Source organism: Carassius gibelio, chromosome B2 (genome assembly GCF_023724105.1).
Source record: "Carassius gibelio isolate Cgi1373 ecotype wild population from Czech Republic chromosome B2, carGib1.2-hapl.c, whole genome shotgun sequence".
In the NCBI taxonomy this organism is placed as follows: Eukaryota; Metazoa; Chordata; class Actinopteri; order Cypriniformes; family Cyprinidae; genus Carassius; species Carassius gibelio.
The window spans coordinates 14,661,635-14,683,448 of record NC_068397.1 but is presented as its reverse complement, the minus strand read 5'-3'; the positions used below and the strand labels follow the sequence as shown (position 1 = coordinate 14,683,448).

Here is a 21,814-nt window from a genome sequence, read left to right as displayed (position 1 = left end):
AAAACTTTCCTGCGTGAACAGGATGGACAATCTGAATGGATTGTATGTAGCCTTAGAAAGAGAGATGCGTTGGCTGCCAGGCAGAGAGCAGAAATGGATTCGAATCACTGATCTATAAAAGAAAGTCATATATAGATCAGTGATTCGAATACTGTAAACAACTGTACTACATGAAACTAAAGTAATTAATGCATGAAGATCAGTAGATGGCTGCAGTGAGCCACACATTCTGCCTGCTCACTACATCTTTCTAACATGAAATTTAATTAAAATTAAGTTATATTAAAATGATTTAACAATAAAAATGCTTAAAAACCTGACCGATTAAGTTTAAAGATACTTTATAGATACTGTTCATAACAAGATTTAAATCAACTCATGCATATTTATATGATATTAAACAATAATTATATATATAATATGTAATATATTAAATATCCTGAGGTGTGTTCATTTTAAAATTGTACTAATTTTTCCACTGCCCACTAGATGGGGCAATAAACAAGTGAATTTTTAAACTTGATTCTGATTAGTTGACGCTTAGAACGGGATGCTCCTCCCCTAAAATTGAAATGTCCAATAGTGTTCTGAGTTTTTTAATTCTGCCTTTCGAAGCAATCACTTTGATTGGATGTGGAATGCAGAGTGGGCGGAGTGCAAGATACGACCTTATATATGCGTAGAGCTCTCAACTTCAGTTTACAATTGACAAACACAGAGTAGTAACTTATTACACGGTGGGTTGAGCAACGGCGTAAACGCTGGCGTCTGAAGGCTAGTAACGGGGTAAGAGATGACACCCTTTCCACTAACTTAACTAATGATTTCAGCAAATCTCTTCGGGAAAAAAAACTCCAGTCTTTTCTGACTGCAACCGAATGCAGCCCAGAGAGTGGTTACTTGGTCATCCTGATAAAAAATAGCCTCTGACCGCTTATAAAGTAAGATTAGATTGTTAATTGTTGTTGTTAAGATTAACTACTTGCATAGGAATTGTCAGCTGATCTATTTCTGAACATGAAAATCAAGTTAATTCAATATACTTTTTTCCAAGTTCCTAACTTTTTTGCCTCTCGTAATGTAAAAAATATCAATTCGGTAACGTTACATTAGCTTTTCTTAGTCTCCCAAGAGCATCTGTTCAGGGCCATGTTGATGCTGTTTCTGTCTGTGTGAACAGGAGTCATCTGTTGCAGACCACCTTGAGGTGATCAGATCAGAGGTGATCAGTATATTTGACTGAGAGGAGCCATTGCACAGTGATTAAGACACAAAGCTGCATATTATTATCTGACCATTTGAAAACATGGTGCAAAACAAAATTACAGAGGTCACAGGATTCCATCGCTCATTCAAGGTTGGCAACGACTTGTGATTTACCAGAAAGTTTTTAATGTGAAATGGCAGACTTTAATTTGACACTTTCTCCTGTTCCCAGGGGCAAAACCCTTTCAAAACTGATGAATTAATAGATTTGGAACCCCATGTTGACTCATCCTTCAAGTTAGACCGCTCGCCAAGGCCTGGTACAGCTATTTTGCCTACATTTTCCTTAATATTGATTGTCATTATCAGACTTTGAGGTTGACGTAAACCCTGATGAGATACTTCAGGAGGTATTGCTTATCTCTCATGCTTTGTTAGGCAAAGTTCATAGCAGATTAGAGTGATGGACTTGGCACACATTGTTCATCTTGACTGTTTTTTTTTTTTTTTATAGACATGCCATCCAGCCAGCCCATCTATATCCCTGATGCCAAGAAGAGAAATAAAAAGAAAAAACGATGCAGAGCCACTGACAGTTTCTCCGGACGTTTTGAAGGCAAACCCCTTTTTTTATCTTCCGTACAGTAAATGCTGTCTGTAGAGTATTAATACAATTTTTTTTTTCTCTGCAGATGTTTATAAACTACAAAATGAGATTCTTGGAGAAGGGGCTTATGCTGTTGTTCAGACCTGCATCAATCTGATCACCAATAAAGAATATGCAGTAAAGGCAAGTATCAGCACCCTATTTTATTTAAAGCCGCATATTGGCAAACAAACTGTTGTCAGTGCTCCTACAACCATCGAATGATCAGTGTCTTATCTATGTTCAGGTTAAACTCCAGTTGCACTAGCAAAATACCCTCTTAAGCCATACTCTCTTTATGATTGCTCTGATTTCAACCAGAAAATAAAAAGCTTGGGTAGCAAATTAAAGTGTATTTAAAAATGATTTGCTTCATTTTAATTTTATGACAAAAAACAAACAAAAACACAATAGGCATTGAAAAATTAAGCGACGTAAAAAAAAATGTATCGTTTTTTATAATATTCTGATGTATAGAGAAAATTAAATGTATTATAAAACTTACTTAAATGTAATACAATTATGTATTTTAATAGAATTATAATATTTTATTTATTGATTTAAATTCCCCCTTTAAAGGAATAGTTCACCCAAAATGAAAATGATCATAATTTACAGTACTTGCCCTCATGTCGTTCCAAACGTGTATGAGCTTGTTTCTTATGTTGAACGTAAAATATGATATTTTGACGAATATCGGTAACCAAACAGTTGTTGGTCCCCATTGACTTCCATAAGGAAAGGAAAACTTTCCAGTGGGAACTTTCCAAGTCGGTGGGGACCATAAATTGTTTGATTAACGGCATTCTTCAAAATATCATCTTTTACATTCAACATAAGAAACAAGCTCATACAGGATTGGAACGACGAGTGTGAGTAAATGACGGTTTCATTTTTCATTTGTGAACTATCCCTTTAATGGAATGAATAGGGGCTGTTTCTGGTGCATCAAAAATGTGACCGATTAATAGAAATGATATTGTGCAATCTGAACAGACTAAAAGGGGAACTGGCTTAAAGATTGAGTAGCAGGAGGACATTGTTAGTATGTTCTCTTAAATGATGTTCGAGCATCAGTGGTTTATTACTGAACACTCCCAAGTTTTTGACACTAGGAATATGAATTGAGGGAAGCAAACTTTGGCTCTTAGTTATGTGCCATACCTTCAATGTAGAGTGTTGCATAAGAATAAAAGGGGGTTTATGCTGGGACAGGTGGCTTTGTATCGGTGTTTCAGCCCTCTTCAGGAAATACAGGACTCTAGCTTTCATTCATGGTCGTTTGAGCGGTGTCCATTTTATTTGTTATGCGTACTTCTCTCTGGAACAATGTCCTTCCAGCTACTGTGCTGCAGCTGTGGAACAAAAATATAAATGACCACAGTGCCTGCTCAGCAGAGAAACTTCCTCTTTGCAGTTGTTGATATTGTTTAGAAGGACATGTAATGTTTGAAAAAGCAGTGCGGTATCTCTCGCTACTGTACATCAATTTGATACATCACTTCATGTGTCATTTCATAGCAAATGTTCTGTAACTTGCCAAAGGGAATGCAAAATTGAAAACAGCAGGTTCTCCACATTGCTGATGTCATGGAATATTGTCAGATTCCAAGAGTCTTATGATCTGGTGCTCTTATGGAAGCTGTAGAAAGATGAATTTTGTAGTTTGTATCCCATTTGCTGTGGACTGTATAATTAGGGTGAAATGTTTGGCTAATGCTTAACCTTTTGGGATACTGTAGCCATGCTCATCTACACATTAAAATGAATGGACACTGTATGAATAACATGGAATAATAGTCATATGCCAGTGTAAATGGATTTTATTAGGTACAGTCAAAGGGTCAGATGGTAGATAAACCAGTATATGCATTGAATTAAGAGAAACAACACATTGTTTTCAAACCCCAAGCCCTTTAGAAACATACTACTGTTCAAAGTTTTGGAGGTGGTAAGTTTGGTCTTTGTTAAAGAATTTTTATTTTTTATTTTGCAAGGTTGCATTAAATTAATTAAAGGTGATTGTAAAGACATTTATATTATATTTTAATTTGTATTTTTAACAAAAGACAAATGCTGTTCTTTCTATTCGTTAAACAATTTGGTTCCCTCTAGGGCTGCACGTTTTCAAGTTTTTCATTAACCGTTAACCGAGGCCCTTAGCGGTTAATACTCGGTTAACCATAGTGTGCGCCAGGGTTTCCGTTGTCCGGTAATTTCCGGACATTGGCCGAAAAAAAAAAAAAGAAATGTCCGACAAAATTTAATCTCTCCGGTCAAATTGTCCTATTAAAACTGCCTAATAATCTCGCCCACTAACACAATCTGAATTTGAGAATAAGCCTAAAATGTATAAAGCAAATATACACCGACCTTTGGCTATCTTATAAAGGAACAGGCTCTAGTAATAGTTATGTAACTTTCCGTGTTTAGGCGATGGTAACAAGCAGGCTCCGCGGCCGCCTCGCTAAGGCTATAGCACTATTCGGACGGGACTAGTTTTCTAAACTACGTTTGAGTTTCGATTCTTACCACCTGACGTCTGTGATTTTCATGTACCAATTCGGACGGGACTAGTATCTCCGTGTTTATTACAGAGGTGGGAGGGTCTGATTTGTGCATCTGGGCGTCACAGAGATCACGCGCTGTGTATGCGTGCATTGCATTCATTCAAAATGATTGCCATTAGTATTATTACACAATAAATACTAAATGGCTAGTATAGCAAACCTTGTTAATGTGTGGTTCTTTTTAGTTTAACTTGTTTTCCTTTTTTTTTTTTAATGTAACTGAGTACATAAATGAACGTGAGTAATCTTACCTGATGCTGATATTACAATAGCCGGTTTTAACTGTTTACGCGATCTTGCTTTTGATTTTATTATTTGTATTTTTTATTATTATTATTTATTTGCCGCTAAGCAAATCTAATCAAACATCCGTGCGGTAAGAGCATCTACGGTAATTCACGTTGGCCAAAACACACAAGGAACCGCGTTGTGAAATAAAATATCACCGGCAATCACAGACATTCGCATTCAGACGGGATTAGCTTTCTCAGAGGATCACTGAGTTTGCTGAAAAACGGTAGGTAATTTGCTCTGGAATTATCACAGAGGTTGTGTGAGAAAAACACAGACGTGGCAAATTCGGACGGGATTAAAATCAAGTACGTCTGTGAAACGCAGATTTCTCTAACGACCCCCTGTAAAACTAGTCCCGTCCGAATAGGGCTTATGACTATGTTTGACAGGTACAATATTTGAAAATCGATAAAAAAAATTTTTTTAATTACATTTATATCTGAATTTATGTCAACCTATAGACTTTCAAATATTTAAAATGTCATGAATTAATATGTATTTCTGTACAAAATGACAAACATATTTTCCTATTATATTTTGCCTGGAAACGCTTCCAACAAGGCGTCGGTTCTATTTCTAGCATGCACGCGTCGAGCCGCGCCTGAGCCGCGCGTCTCACGCAGGCAGTCGGCAAGCTCTAACCTGTTAACATGGGAGCCGAATTAAAAACAGACACGCCACGCAGCTGAGATGCTTTCGCCCATCGCCACGCATCCAGTGTGTCCTGACCGGCCTAATGATGCCCGGGTGTTGGCTGTTGAGATTACAACAACGAGGTTGTACTTGAAGTATATTTAAGCACTGTATTGCGATACTTGCATTTTGCCCCGTCACTGTCAATTTTAAAGTGCTCCAACGCTGTACTTTTTTTTGCCCGCTTCATATTAGAAAAATGACTTCTTCTTGTGGACATTACAAATGTCTGGGAGCGCTCTGGCGGTCTCTGGTGGTGCAAAAATGTTTTACAACTAAATTCAATGCACGCCATTGACGTACCTTAACCGAGCAAAATGTTTCACTCGGTTACGCAATTTTTAACGGTTAATCGGTTAATCGGTTAACCATGGACACCCCTAGTTCCCTCCAAAATATTAAGAAGCAGAACTGTTGATAAGAAATGTTTCTTGGCAGCAAATCGGCATATTAAAAAGATTTCTGAAGGATTATGGGATTGGGGTAATGGCTGCTGCAGTTTCAGCTTTGCAATCACAGAAATGAATCCCGTTTTAAAATATTAAAATGGCAAACATTTATTTTAAATTATAATATTTTACAATTTTACTGTTTATACTGGGTTTTTGATCACATAAATGCAAGCATAAGAGATTCCTTTCATAAACAGGCAAACTCTATTTAAATTTCATTTAGGTTTACTGCTACACACCACTTACTACAGAAGTCCCAGCTGTTGATGGCTGTGCACCCAGTAAACTAAACTAGAAAATTGGTCACATTCTTGGTTCTATTGTAGAATTTAGTTGTCATTTAGTCAACCCTTCTTTTAGTGCAAGTACACTGCCACTTTCTCTGCTGCGCACATGGTCTGAATGCCCTGTTTGTTGTGAGACCTGATTGTCTGTCTAGTCCTCCAGCTTGTAAAGCCTGCTGACCATGTGGTGACCTGCTGAATCAGTGGTCCGAGATGTTCTTTTGTAGGCAGGCAGTGGCGTGTCATCTGTGTGCTTGGTAATCTGAGAGTTATCCACAGAAGGACATGCAGATCTGTCGACTCAAGCTCGATACTGAGATGACCTGATCATGTCTGAGAGTTTTGCCACTTAATAACAAATGTGTACTTCATTGTCTGTGTCCAGGTAGCAGAAGAGCCCATCAAAACAGACTCTGAGTTCTGTAATTCAAGGTCTGGGCACAATGTGTCCTTCCTAGGGTTTCTATTAGGTCACTAATATGATGTTTCAATGTCATACAGATAATTGAGAAGAGGCCAGGCCACAGTCGGAGCCGTGTTTTCAGGGAGGTGGAAATGCTCTACCAGTGCCAGGGCCACAGGTACAGGATTCTCTGTGTGACACTACTCATTGCATATAAGGGAAAATATTAGTCCAACATGGTGGCCAAGGGGAGAGAAATTTTATTTAATACTTCAAACTAAACTAAAGTACTGATTTAAAAATTGCTCTGATGTGATTAGATTATTCATGTATCATGCGGTTAGCTTGGTTAAATGAAAACTGTAGTTTTATGATTAACAGGATGCCGCCTTAGGGGCCGTTCACATATCGCACCTGAAAACGCTAGTCGTGCTGCTTTCTCCTTTTTTCCAAAGCGCTCGGGCACAGCCAGCACAAAAAAATCGCTCTCAGTAGCTCTGCTACTAAATTTATTTCAAAATGGCAATCTATATACAGCTATGAACAACGTTGTTACGGGAAAGGATGAAGCTGATTGGTTAGTTCTTGTCACATGACCGGCGGTGCGCTTGCGGCATTCTGAAAAGTTGAGATGTTTTTAATTCGATGCGGTGCGGACGCACCTGGAAAAAACGGGCGCGTCGCGACCGCGTCGCTTCCATTATTGTTCCATTATTGTTCCATTATGAGCGCATGCCGCGCGCCTACATTGGAAATAACGAACTTGCGCGGGCAAAAGACGCGAAATGTGAACGGCCCCTTAGACTGCTGCCTACATAGACCGCAAGACGAGGTTATGGAACAAAGCTTGAGAAGCTCATTAAGACTAATTGAAAAAGATTCCTTGCCATGTAATTGATGGATAATGTTAATGTCTTTTCTCACCAGAAACATTTTGGAACTGGTTGAATACTTTGAGGAAGAGGACAAATTTTATTTAGTCTTTGAGAAACTGAGAGGTGGTAAGTTCATTTTTTTTTTTTTTTTTTTTTTAATTGTTCCATTGTTTTTTATTTATTTATTAAAACCACTAAGTAATAGGTGTAGTTCACCCGAAAATGAAAATTGTCATTTTTCTTATGTTGTAGAAAAAAAGAAAAGAAAAAAAAAGATATTTTGGAGAATTCTGGTAAACAATCAGCTGATGGTTCCCATTAACTTCCATATTTCTTTCCCTGATATGGAAGTCAGTGGGGACCTCAACTGTTTCAGTTCAATTGTTACTTTCTACTTATTCTTATGTTCATTTGAGTTCAATATAAGAAAAACCTATTCAGGTTTGGAGTGATATGAGGGTGACTAAATGATGAAAATCATTCATTTTGGGGTGAACTATTCCTTTATTTTTCATAAAATAAATGCAGCCTTAGTGAGCATAAGACACCCGAGAAACATGAAAAAAAAAACAATTTTAAATGGGTTTGCATTCATATTGTAAAGAATCTATAGTCCTAAATCTTCATGCATCCATTTTTATTCCCAGGTTCTATCTTGACTCACATACACCGAAGACAACACTTCAATGAGCAGGAAGCCAGCATAGTGGTGCAGGACATCGCCAGTGCTCTGGACTTCCTACACAACAAAGGTTGAGACCTTTAGTGTTGATACAACATGATGTTATTATGCATTCTATATATTATCAATATAGATAATTGTTCGTTATGTCTTGTTATAGGGATGGCACATCGAGACCTAAAGCCTGAGAACATCCTCTGTGAACATAATGATCGGGTGAGTCTCTCTCTGTACATGAGGAGACATGAGACATCTGAGGAGAACACACATGCACTGCATTTCTGACCAGATTTTTGACAAATCTGTTGGGTACAGTAACATTTTACGTGCTTTTTGTGCTCTTGAACGAAAACATTTGACCCGCTTGTGTTTAGAAAAACTCAGTGGGCAATCATAAAGGATTAGTCCACTTTCAAATAAAACGGTTCTTCATAATTTATTCGCCACAATGTCATCCAAGATGTTATATCGGTCTTTTTCAGTCAAAAAGAAATTAAGGTTTTCGATGAAAACATTCCAGTATTATTCTCCTTATAGTGGACCTCAACAGCTACCAAATGGTCAATTACAATTTCAGTGCAGCTTCAAAGGCCTCTACACGAGACCAGATGGGGAATAAGAGTCTTATCTAGTGAAACGATTGGTCATTTCCTAAAAAAATATTTTATATGCTTTATAAACAGAAATGCTTGCCTTGCACTACTGTGCAATGCATGTCCACTGTCCATGACTTCACATAATACTTAATTACATTGAAAAGGTTACGCGTGATGTAGGTGGTAGTACCGACTCTGTGTTTAAAAGTCAAATGTGCAAAGACATAGTCAAAAAATGTTAATGTGTTATTTGAACATGCAACAACTTTTGGTATCGTGTAGAGCCCTTTTGAAGCTGCACTGAAACTGTAATTTTGACAGTAACAGCCATTTGGTAGCTAGTAGATAGTAGATAGTAGTCTACTATAAAGAGAATAATCCGGGAATGTTTTCATCAAAAACCTTAATTTCTTTTCAACTGAAGAAAGAGAAACTTAATCTCTTGAATGACATGGGGGGGGGGGGGGGTGTTGGGTGGTAAATTATCAGAATTTCTATTGAAAGTGAACTAATCCTTTAACTAATTTTACAGTGGCATTTATTATATTTTATTTTTTTCTTCTGTAGATCTCTCCTGTGAAGATCTGCGATTTTGATTTGGGAAGTGGGATCAAACTGAATAGTGACCGCTCTCCCATCTCCACCCCTGAGCTCCTGACTCCGGTGAGTTTAACACGTGTATATTAAAGAGATAGATCACCCAAAAATGAAAACTGTCATTAATTACTCGCCCTCATGACATTCCAAACCCCTAAGACCTTCGGTCATCTTTGGAACACAAATTAAGACATTTTGGATGGAATCTGAGAGCTCCCTGATCCTGCATAGACAGTAAGGATATTACCACATTGCAAGGACATCCGTAGGATTGCCAATGACCTATATGATCTCATATTCAATTAGAGTAAATGGTAAACAATGTGCTTCAATTAAGTTGTATTCATTTAAACATAATATTTATGAAATTATAGTATTTTGAATTGATACAAATTTTACAAATATGAATAGCATGCTTGTAGAACAGGTGATTGTAGGAGAAGGAAAAAGTTGGGGGGAATTAGGACTTCGAGAGAGGATGAAATTTTGATAAAAGGGGTCATATGACGTTGCTAAAAAAAGAACATTATTTGGTGTAATAAAAGGTTTATGCGGTTTAAGGTTCAAAAAACACATTTTCCACATACTGTAAATTGTTTCTCTCTGTGCCACGCCTTTCTGAAACATGTCGATTTTTACAAAGCTCAGTGGTCTGAAAAGCGAGGTGTGCTCTGTTTGGCCAGCTAATTAGTGCATTGTGATTGGCTGAATACCTCAAGCATGTGACTGAAATGTTACGCCCCTTAACATACACTGATGCAGATGCACGATGAGACAAAACCAGAAAAACCCTTTACAAACAAGGCTTTTGTAGCATCCAGTGGGGACATACAGCAATTACTGATTATACTGACACATTTTTACATGTTGCGTATTGCCCTGCATAAACATAAAACCATGTCTGCATTTGTGATTGGAGAAATGAAAAACAGCAAGTGCAATTTCTACACTGCTCAAAACTTGCGTTTGAATCGTCAGTAGCAAATCCTTTTTAATATGAAAACGTACTTGCAGGCTGGGAGTCAGCATTATTTGTCAGAACACTGGCATTGTAGGCTACTCTCACAGGAAACCGTCCTAGTCCTCCGTAAAATGTATCGCACATGTATGAATATTTGGTTTGAACTGTTCTGGAACGGTGTTGTAAAAACAACTTAACCACAGATTTCTAGTTGTTGTGTCCTATTTTGGACGGACGAACAAAGTAGTTTAGCTTTCCCAAAGAAAAACACTGCATCTCCATGCCATGGCGGCTTCAGCAACAATGCTACAGCGAGAACAAAAGGCGCCGCCTTTTTTTTTTTTTTTTTTTTTGCATGAATATTTTGGCTGTGTTATGCAAATTTTCCCTCACAGTGACATAGATGTGGGGGCTTATTTAAATGAGGCATTTTAGGAGAATGTGGATGAGTCTTAACTTTTAAAGAATATCTCTTTGGGTTTGAGACTTTAGTCTTTGCCACTTTAGGGATCTTATCTATGCACAAACATCTTGTAACACTCCAAAGATAAAGGAAAACTTGAAATCGCATCATATGAACCCTTTAAAGATTTGTGAAGGCTTCTTCACAATTGTTTTCATATAGACATATTGTGTCACCTACATTTAATTTGGCGTTACATAAATCAAGCCACTAAATTTAGCCAGTGTTTTTAATGCCATTTTTATTGCCACTTCACTGCATTGGACTTCTAGATCTCAAAATAAGTAGAGCAGAGATGAAGGTTATTGATTTAAAGGCAAAGCCAATAAACCTCCAGTAACCAAGTTTTGTAAACGTTGAACATCTGTTTTGATGTGAATCGGTACCTTGGGTCACAGAATTCACAGAATTTGTTAGTTTACGGTGTTCCTTGATCTGTAATCTTTCTGTTTTATTAGCTCTCCGAGTCTGAAGGGAACAGGCAAGGTTATTTTAATGTGAATGTCTTCATGAACCGAGACCTTAAACAAAATTCCTCATGGAAATCTTTTCACCCGTACCTCAGTCTTTTCACCACACCCTGGGGTTTTCAGATGCTTTTGAAGTGTTCAGATTGGTTACTAGAGACTTTTGGTTTTGTATGGTCTGCTCTTTCTGAGGTCTAAGAGTTTTTCCTCTGCACCCGGAAGGAGGTGGATCAGAAATTGGATGGTGAACCCTCTCCATTTACATTTTTGATTTAAGCATAACTGCGCCAGGATGTTCAAGAACAAATCCATAACACAGTTCTATGTGGCATTTTACCTTTTCATTGTCAACTAATTTCCAGCATTGACTTTTCTCTCTGTAGCATAATGGATTTAGTTCTCCCAAAATCAAAAACGGTCATGTTATTCCAAACAAAGACATATGTTCATCTTCAAAACATGCAAAGGTATTTATTTTTATTATTTTTTTTTTTTTTATGAAAACTGAGATTTTTCTCCATTTAAATTATTACAACTAAAACTGATCATAAAGTTTATGAAGACCTCTTTAAAGTAATCTAACTGAATTTAGACGCTTAATCCAAATCTTTGAAAGACTTGTACTCACTTTGTGATTAACCTATTTAATTTAGCCATTTAATCCAATTAAAAAATTGATTAACACTTCAAATATGATAAATGGAAACACAAAGTGCTTGATAAATCTTGTAGGTTTTGAACATTTGAATTACGGATTATACAGTTTTCACTTTGGGTAAACTATCACTTTGAATACTGTTGCATTTTTCACCACCGCAACTGTGGATTTACTTGCTGGAATAGTGACCAGGGAAACTCCCTAGTCTTGCCAGAGCTAAAGTCCTGTCTTGCCATGATATCATTCCCTTCATAAACATCCGAGAACATATATTTATTATGACTTGCGCAATGAAAGTTTGTGGCTGTGGCTGTGGTCAATGACAGAAACTGGATGACTTATCTATCGTCTCTGTGTATATTCAGGCTTGCCCTCTTTTGCTCTGTGCACCATAATAACACTCTTGTACCCAGCAAACTATGCAAATCCTTACTCTGCAACGTACATGTTGTCTGGAAACACATTTTTTTCTTTTTAATGATGAGAGGAAGCAGGTGGGGCTGCTTCTAAGTGACGGCAAATCTAAGATTCCTCGTGCACAGAGGAGCGTTATGTAAGAGCCCAGTCATGCTGAAAGCAAAACCAGCCGGACAATAAACTGACAATTGGGGATTATTGCTGGACTGTCTGGGTTTTGTTGAATCACAATCTACTTCTGTTCCTGTTGTGGGACAAGTAGTATAGTTTAAATTGTGCTCCCACAATTAGGTGATATTTTATGAACTTTGATTTGTTAGCCAAAAACTCTTAATTCCGATTACAAGGGTTGCTTACGATAAGACCACAGAGTCGCATTTTTATCATGGCACACCATTTTTGTCTCGATCCACTTTCCTTCAAAGTGATGCCCCTGTCATGTTTACAGAGCTCGGATGGTTTGAGGGAATGTGTCGTGTGCTTGCGAGGTTACTGAGGCTTAGCCATAGATTTGTCAGGGTCAGAGAGATGGCAGTCCTGGCTTATTTTTTGGAGTGTCCTCTGAGGACATGTAGTCTCCTCCCCCTTGGCCTGCAAATAAACATCGGCATAATGTCTTCAGCTTCCTCAGTTTGCTTCAGTGACTCATACAGTAGCTGTATAACAATCTTTTACCAGACAGCTGCACTTCCATAAAAACAAACAAATTTGCTCATGTCCTGCTAACCTCCTCGGTTCGCTCCCCTGAGTGTTTCTTCATTGCATTAGGTATAATTGCACCATTCGGAATGTCCATTCGTGTGTGTGTGTTATGTAACACTCTAGCAGGGTTGGGACTTGTTTATCCCTGGCCGGTGTAGAGCGGCTTAAATCCTTTTTTCTTTTTTCCTCCCCAAGCAGTAACCTTTTGGCCTAGTTTCCACATGATATATTGCAGACAGCAGCAGCAGCCTGTGGGCCCTGCTGGAACAGTTGTTTGCTGACGTGCCCAGGTCTGAATCGGATCAGGCCACCCCAGCTTAACTCTGAACAATGAACTTGATAATGCCCTGCAGGTGAAAACAAACAGAGCTACCAGCACTCCCTCAGTTTGGCCTCTTCTGATAAATGCTGTAGCTCTAGATAGCTCACCTTGTAGTTTATTGTACTTTTGAACTTGTTGTCCAACCAAGTGACATGATGATGGGACAGTAATAGTAAACATGAAGTGAAACCAAGATTGTTCCTCTCTGCTCTTCCCACTGAGTTCTTGTGGCTTTTATAACTCATGTGGGGAATTTGTGGACTTTTCCTTGTGTATGAGGACTTTTACAGTACGTACTTAAAGGTTTCTTTTATTCCTACAGTGTGGCTCAGCTGAATACATGGCTCCTGAGGTGGTGGAGGCCTTTAATGAGGAAGCTAGCATCTATGACAAGCGCTGTGACCTGTGGAGCCTTGGCGTCATCCTCTACATCATGCTGAGTGGATACCCACCCTTTGTGGGTCACTGTGGAACAGACTGTGGTTGGGATTGGGGAGAGCCCTGCCAAGTCTGCCAGGTACACCACATACTTGGACAAGATGCGTGGTTTTCTGGGAAAGTGTTCAGTATCGAAAGCGGGGAAAGTTGAAAACTTTCCCTTGAATTGTAGCAGGTCTAGCCACATGGTTTCGTAGTCAGAGTTTGACAATTTTGGGCTGCATTGTCACAAGTTAATTTACATACATTTACCAATTTAAAAAGGAAAAATAAACTTAGGGTTGAGGCTGAATGGTGATATTATTTATTTATTTATTTATTTATTTATTTATTTATTTATTTTTTTTGCTTCTGCAAGTCGAATTTTAATACCTCTTATCACAATGCGTCCACAGAGCATGCTGTTTGAGAGTATTCAGGAAGGCAAGTACGAGTTTCCAGAGAAGGACTGGGCACACATCTCTCCTGCAGCCAAAGACCTCATCACCAAGCTGTTGGTGCAGGATGCCAAAGACCGCCTCAGTGCTGCCCAGGTTTTGCAGCATCCTTGGGTCAAGGGGGTATGTCCATTTTAATTTCCGTCTCTAGGATTCCTGAGAATTTCACATTAATTATTCGCTTCTTGGGTTGTAAATCATATTTTCTGACACCTTTCTATTGTTCTTCACCTTAGTGTGCACCCAACACTGTGTCTGCATCCATATTACATCAGAGGTGAGTATATTGCATACTAAATGTCCTGATATACTCTCAACAAAGTTATTGTTCCTTCTTCGCTTGGAGGGCCAAAAGAAGCTTGAAATACCTGAGCACACCTACTGATTAGGGTTATTTCACCCTAAAATAAACAATTCTGTCATTTTAATTACTCGCCCTCATGTCCTTAAAGACCTAGAAGACATTTTTAAGATAATTTACAAATTAAGATATTTTTAATGAAATCCGAGAGCTTTTTGACCCTGCATAGACAAAAATGCAACTACCACGTTCAAAGGCCAGAAAGGTCTAAGGACATTGTTAAAATGGTCCATGTGACATCAGTGGTTCAACTTTAATTTTACAAAGCTACAGTTTAATGCTTTTTTTGTGCAAAGAAAACAGAAGTAAAATCACTGTCCAATGCTATTCATGAGCGTACCACAATGCTCATGTCATATGGACTATTTCAAAGATGTCCTTGAAACGTTTCTAGGATTGGGAATATTTCAGTAACTCTGCAGTCTCTGCAGGGTCAGGGTTTCTCTGCAGGGTTTCATTTTGGCAAGCAAACCCCGTTTTACATTGATGTTGTTTGGCATGACGCCATGCCAGTTTGTTCTTTAATTTGGCTTAAAGTATAATAGTGGCTTGGCTTAATGATACACTTATAAATTCCAGCATCAATAGAGTTGGGTAACTATGATGTCACTCTGTAGGCGGATCGGCTGTTAGCATTACACTGGTTCCTTTGACAAAAAGCCAATAGGATTTTTCCATAGGCTTTTGGATTGTTGCAAAAATAAGCTCTGTGTTCAATTATAGTTCATAAAACTTTCACGTTTTGTCCATCAAGATAATTTTCACAAAATAAATAAAACTTTGAAGCCTAAATAAAAGTACCAGAACTTAAAAGCTAAACTTAGGCTATAAACAAACTACAGTACAGCACTACGGCCAAATAAGACCTTAATAATAAAAAATATAGTGAATAAATGAAATAATCATAAATAAAGGACATATGAAAGCATGTATTTCTGTAGATTTCGAAATAAGGTGCATTAAAAGTCAATAAATCCTTGATTTAATATTAATATTTTAATAAAAAATGTGTCTTCAAGAACTATTAAATGACATTCTAGTGCATTTAATCTATTACATAACAGCCGGTTGAGCAAGTTTTTGGATATGAAATTAAATTAAACTTATTTTAGAGAACAAAGTACTATATTTTAGCTTTGTTATGGTGTGTACACAATGTTATTTTATCCTTGCTTCTAGGAAATCCTCATGCTTTCTAACAGCTTCATGTGGCTGTAAACATTTACCTTTAACATGGCTTTAAGCACTATGCATCGTTAAAGTTTCACTTTCACCGTGACTACGCCAGTAAATATGGGGTTTACATCGAGTAATTGTAATGGTTTACCTCATGAACCCAGAGTCACCGCATCAATAGGAATAGAAAGCAATTAATGAGCATCTTCCATCTGAAGACTTGTAGCTTTAGCTTTAAGTAACCTTATTCGTTAAAAAAAAATTCATGGGTGGGGTGTAACCGGTGTGTTTTATGTCATACTATAAAACATGAAAATATCTCGAACCTGTGTGAACCACGGACCTTATATTAGGGATTTTACCAAAATCCCATAAAAAAAAAAAAAAAAACATTGACTCTGGTTCGATTGAACCAGAAGTGCTAAAATGTTAACTACCTTTCGGGTTTTTGCCTACAAAGTGACATCATAGTTCCTCCACTCTATAGTTTTGACCGAGAGTAGCAGACCATTAATCATGCCATCCTTACATTCTGTGTTCTTTCTCCAGGGGTGGTAGCGCTCAGGACCTGACGTTCTTTGCTGGGCAGGCCGTAGCCATGAACCGGCAGCTGGCTGAGAGGGAAGAGAGTGAGGAGCAACAGCAGCAGCAGCTAGAGAAGGAGCTTACCTCCCCGCTTCTCTTCTCCTCCAGCTCGGGCTCCATGCTGCTGTCTCCTTCCTCCAGGTCCAAGCTGGCCCTCCGCAGGAAGACCGTAGGCAGCCAGCACCGAGGGCCAGTGTGTGCTGCTGAACTACGCCAGCTCCTCGCCCCGCTTGTGATCGTAGGTGACTGTGCCTGATCTCTACTGCGTTTCCCAGCCTCTGCTCTCCATTGACGACTATTGATAACACTCTATCGAAATCTTCAACTAGGCAGTGCGTTGACATCTTTACCTCTCTGCCCACTTAATTTGTGGGCTCTAAGCTCTTGTGAGAAGCACTCTTATGTTTGTAGCACTTAAAGCACCTCAAAGGCCCCTGCAAACAGTTTTGACTGGGTAAAAAGCTTGTTGTGGCCAGGAAAGACTTGTTGACGTCTGAGTCCCAGGAATCTGTCAATATAACAATGTTTACAAAAACCATTAAACCAAAGGACTCAAGTTGCTTTTGTTCATCTAAAGCTGGACCCCACCGAAGCCATTTGATATCTAAGCATCAGAAAAAAACATTTCGCTCTTTGCCTTTGAGCTCACATGAGACCCCCAGAGGCCTAATCATTTGATTTGTACTTATGCCATGTTTGAGACCCATTTCTCACTCTCAAAGTGATATTGATGGCAGACTGAGACCACGTAAGTGTTACTGGGACTTAAGTGGCAAATGATTTATTAGAGTTATCCAGGGAAGAAATTGCAGCCATGTTGTCTGGGGTTTCTCTAGTCTGAATTTATTTATCAAGGACCACGTTTCTCAATTTCACTCGAACTGTGTAACAATTATTTTCTGCCAAATGCGAATTTCAGCAGTTTTCAGGGGGAACCTCAGGATCTGTCTCCGAGTTACCAAAGCATATTTTAAAGCAGAAAGACTCATTCTGTGTCAGTTCATTGGTGTTTTACATTTCAGTTTTGTCCTCGCACTGGAAAGGTTTGCCTTTTTCAGGGAGACGGAGCATTGCAGCGCAACTTTTGTACTTGGCCTCACAGGAAAACAGGAATCAGTTGCATAATCAGATTTCCTCCCCCTTTCCTTTCCTCATGTTCAATCCCCTTTTGACCTGCAATATAAGGAACTGCCAGAGGTTCATTTCAAGGTTTTGTAGCACATTTAATTTCAAAACCCAATTTCACCATTCATTCAGGTAGTCATTGAACATTTCGTGAACACACGGGCTCTGTCAATGACTCCATTTACTGTTTGAATAAAGGTGATTATTCCATGAAAAGTCCTTAAGTCCTCTGTTAGCCTTCATTTTGTACTTGTAGACTGATATCTAGTGAAAAGGTGAAGGTCAGATGCGCAATAAACCTCCAGACATACCAATGTGCCATGCTGCTGTATTTAGCCCATTCCCTCGCCCCCGCCCTCCTTTTTTTATTTTTATTGTATGTGTGTTGGAAAGGGAGATTTTCATCTTCCTTGTTTTTACTTTTTATTTTATTTTTCGTAAATGTCAGCTGTTTTTGGGGGGGTCTTCAATGATGCATAGACCGGCTCAAATTGTTCTTAAATGCTACTTGTTACTGTTCATCAATTTTTTTTTTTTTTCTTCTAAGATTACTGTAGACACTTTAATCTTTGATCAAAGCTTTTTTTTCTTGGAATAGTACACCAGCAAATCTGCAGAACAACCAAGAACAAAACCAAGTGCTTCTAGTCACTCTAAGTGAAGCAAAGCCTATGATTTATAGTTTTTTTTTTTTTTTTTTTTTTTTTTAAGCATTTGGTTCTTGAAATGCATACGCAGTTGACTTCCTCTTTTTGTGATGGAAACCACCTTGGAATATGCTGAGTTTAGGCTTTCTTTCTGAGAACGACCTCATTGTTTTTGTTTTTATTTTTTACTTGCCATGGCATTTTCCCTGAATTTTTGTACCCCCTCATACATGAAAATTACTAGTCTACACTTATTTTAGGGACCAGTGGTGTAGCTTTCATGTTTCTTGTATTTTCATGTGGTTGTACCATTTTTGTTTCCCATCTGACCCCGGGGGGCCAAAATAAAGAACATGGAAAATTGTTCAACTTCAGTGGTTTGTTGTTTTCTTGTAAAAACTCTCCTAATTGAATACATGTACCTTAACTCGGGATAATTACTGTTGTCTTTGTTGCTATTATTCCAAACAGCCTGCCACCAAAGTTAATTTGTATTAAAAGAGAACCTCTGTATCTTTAAAGATTTTTTTTTTTTTATGCTCTGCTTTCCACATTTCATATAAACCCTAAATGTAGAGAAATATTAAGAGAAAGTTTATATCTATTTATATAAAAAAAAATTCTCTCTTAAAAATAATTCCCTCGAATTGTTTGTGCTCATTTGTCTCGATCACTAAACTTCTGTCCTTAATGTAAACTCTCTCAGACGTCATATTGACGTGTTTGTGTGGATAAGATCCTCGTGTCACATCAGCGAGACCTTCACTTAGACCAATAAGTTGAGATAATGTTTCCGAATAACAGCACACGTGGATTTATTTACTGTTGGGTAAACGAGGGAAAATGTATAGTTAATTGTAATATATCCAAATGTTTTACTTTTAGAAATATATTTTTTCGTCATTATTCTCAATGGTGATTATTTTGTGGTGTATTATGGTGTTACAAAAATTAATTCAATGGAATGTTTAAGTATTTTTTTTTTTTTTAGTCTATAAGCAAGAATTTGTGCTGCTGCACAATTTTATTTACCTGAATATTTCGTAAGGATGCGTGACTTGTATGTCAGAATAGCTAATTTTATTTATTTATATATATATAAATATATATATATATATATATACTATAAATGTGACTGACAATAAAAAGCCCATATGAACAGGAATAAACCGCTCTAAAGAAGGTGTATTGGAAAAGGCTATTGAAAATAAACACGAGCTCCCCCAAGTGTTGAAATCCCGTCATTATTTTGTGTAAATTACATAACAGTATAATTAACCGTGTACACGAAATAAATTATTTTGTTTATAAATTATTTACAAAGAATATTTAACTCTTTTTCCCCCTGAAAATGTACGATGCGGTCATTTATATTCAATTCAAAGTTCAAATTTAAAAAAAAGCTATATTGTCTATATTGACAGATTCTTATACAAATAATTATTGATCAATGTGAAAGGCTTTCCTTGATTCGAGAGAAAATGTATAAACATGGCTTTATTTAACTAGTTAGCTAGTTGTTAGTAAAAATGCTGATAGGACATTATCAAACACAAAGCTTTACCTCTGGAAAAAAAGTGTTCATTTACATCATCTTCTGTAGCTTCAGAAATCGAGAACTATGCAGAAAGAAAAGGTCAGGATCCACAAGAGCATCGGAAATTCGACTTTGACATTTACAGATTCAGCCAAAGGATATTTATTTATTTATTTTTTTACATCATGCAATAGAAGATACATGGATAACATGATTTATTAGGATATAGTTCTTAATTTACAAATTCAGGTCTTTTTCAGTGCTTCTGGCACACAATTATCAGCGCTACAGTTATTGAAATGATGAGGAAAACTCCTGTCTTGAACAGCATGTACCATATCAGCACTGGCTCCAAGATCCCTTACGGAGATGGAGAAACACACACACACTAATTAAATGCACTAGACTAAAGTTGTAGCTCTGAGATTTGTTCATTCACTAGCAAAATAATACAAATGTTTTTTATAAACTACATGAGATATTATAAAATTTAAATTATTAAATTGAGATAGATTGTAATTCACTTTGGGACCATATAAAAACTTGTAATATGCTGTAGTATAATTCACAGTATTTTTCTGATGTTTGCCATAGGTCGAGCAATTTCTTAACAGGAAAATAGAAGAGTTAAATTATATTGCATTACACTTATAAACAAAAGTCATATTTTCCTTGTCCTGTCAGTTTTGTACCATTGAATTCCCGGACGAAGCCAGTCAACCAATTTTAAAAGAATAGTTCACCCAAAAGGAAAATCTGTAGAACAATGATTCACCCTCAGTCCATCCAAGATGTAGATTAGTTTGTTTATTCACTGGATCAGAATTGGAAAAATGTAGCATTACATCACTTGCTCACCAATGGATCACCTGCGGTGAATGGGTGCCGTCAGAATGAGAGTCCAAACAGCTGATAAAAACATAAAAAATCACAAAAATCATAATAATCCACAAGTAATCCACACAACTCCACTTCAGCTAACATTTTACGAAGTGAAAAGCTGTGTTTGTAAGACACAGATCCATCATTAAGACAAATGATCTATTCAAACGAGCTCTTTATTTATAATATTGTTTTGACGATGGATTTGTTTCTCGCAAACACATTTTTCATTGAAGTCATGTGGATTCCTTGTGGATTATTGTGATGTTTTTATCAGCTGTTTGGACTCTCATTCTGATGGCGCCCATTCACTGCAGAGGATCCACTGGTGAGCAAGTGATGCAATGCTAAATTTAAGAAACAAACTCATCTACATTTTGGATGGCCTGAGGGCGAGTACATTTTCTGCAAATTAGAATTTTTGAATCTTTTCCTTTAACTTAAATGCTACTTTAATGATTTATTTCAGTAATCTAGATGGTGTATACGGATGGATTAAGTCTCAGAAATTAGGAAATTAATGGAGAAACTTACTTGATGGTGTGTGGCCTTGGTATGTGGTATTAGTCAGAGGGGATGAAGTTGTATTTACAGTGGGTAAGTATTCAGGTATGTAAGTTGAAGAAAAACTACAGTCTGAACCACACACACACAGACACACACACACACACACAGACACATACTTTCTTAATTTATGAAGTTTTCAAAATTGAATATTTTTAAAGAGCCAGGAGGATTTCCCACTTACCTTCCACTGTTACACAAAGCCTGCTCGTTTGACCATGATCTGTTTGGCAGCTATATACTCCTGAATGATTTTTATTTGCACTGTGAATGTGCATTGAGAGATTGTTATGCCGAGACTCAGTACTATGCAGAATTTGTCCTTCTTTCAACAGTTTTAAACGGATTGATTTACTATCACAATCCAGCCGACATGTGAGGGTAAAGTTCCGACCGGAGCAAACATTTAGTCCTCCTTTCACACTGAAACTGAGCTGACAGTCACCTAAAAGAAATAATGATAGACATGTAGCTCTCCAAATATGTCTGAGTAAAAAAGTTACTACATGCCTTTTTTGAAACTTACCACTTATATATGATGAAATGAGCAGCAGCAAAATGAATTTCAGACAGCACATGTTTGCACTGAACCATTGAGGTTTGAGTAGGAATAGACTCTGCAGAGAGACAGAAACCCACAGATCATGAACAAATCACACAAACTGTTGCTTTATCAGCAGATGAGCAATGAGATAGACCAAGCAATGAAAATCCCTCAAGTCAAAAATACTTTGCAGGTTTTAACGAAAAGGTCAGCTATTTCACATGTCAAGC

At 37.5% G+C, this 21,814-nt stretch overlaps 1 protein-coding gene and 1 long non-coding RNA gene across 2 annotated transcripts; one reads left to right on the top strand and one right to left on the bottom strand.

Moving 5' to 3' along the window:
- Positions 1-637: 637 nt before the first annotated feature.
- LOC127951210 (MAP kinase-interacting serine/threonine-protein kinase 2) lies at positions 638-18,426 on the top strand. The gene is made up of 14 exons (XM_052548997.1): positions 638-786; positions 1,181-1,357; positions 1,439-1,526; positions 1,721-1,822; positions 1,899-1,996; positions 6,647-6,726; positions 7,476-7,549; positions 8,071-8,175; positions 8,266-8,321; positions 9,269-9,364; positions 13,611-13,805; positions 14,122-14,286; positions 14,400-14,440; positions 16,250-18,426. Exons 2-14 carry the CDS (start codon positions 1,307-1,309, stop codon positions 16,539-16,541), a joined length of 1,443 nt encoding a protein of 480 aa, XP_052404957.1. The 5' UTR covers positions 638-786; positions 1,181-1,306; the 3' UTR covers positions 16,542-18,426.
- A 1,290-nt stretch (positions 18,427-19,716) lies between these two features.
- LOC127951701 (uncharacterized) lies at positions 19,717-21,675 on the bottom strand. Its single transcript, XR_008152708.1, has 4 exons — positions 21,567-21,675; positions 21,225-21,485; positions 21,011-21,112; positions 19,717-19,954 (listed from the first exon to the last, which is right to left on the bottom strand). It is a non-coding gene; the product is annotated as an uncharacterized LOC127951701 (long non-coding RNA).
- Between the last annotated feature and the right edge of the window lie 139 nt (positions 21,676-21,814).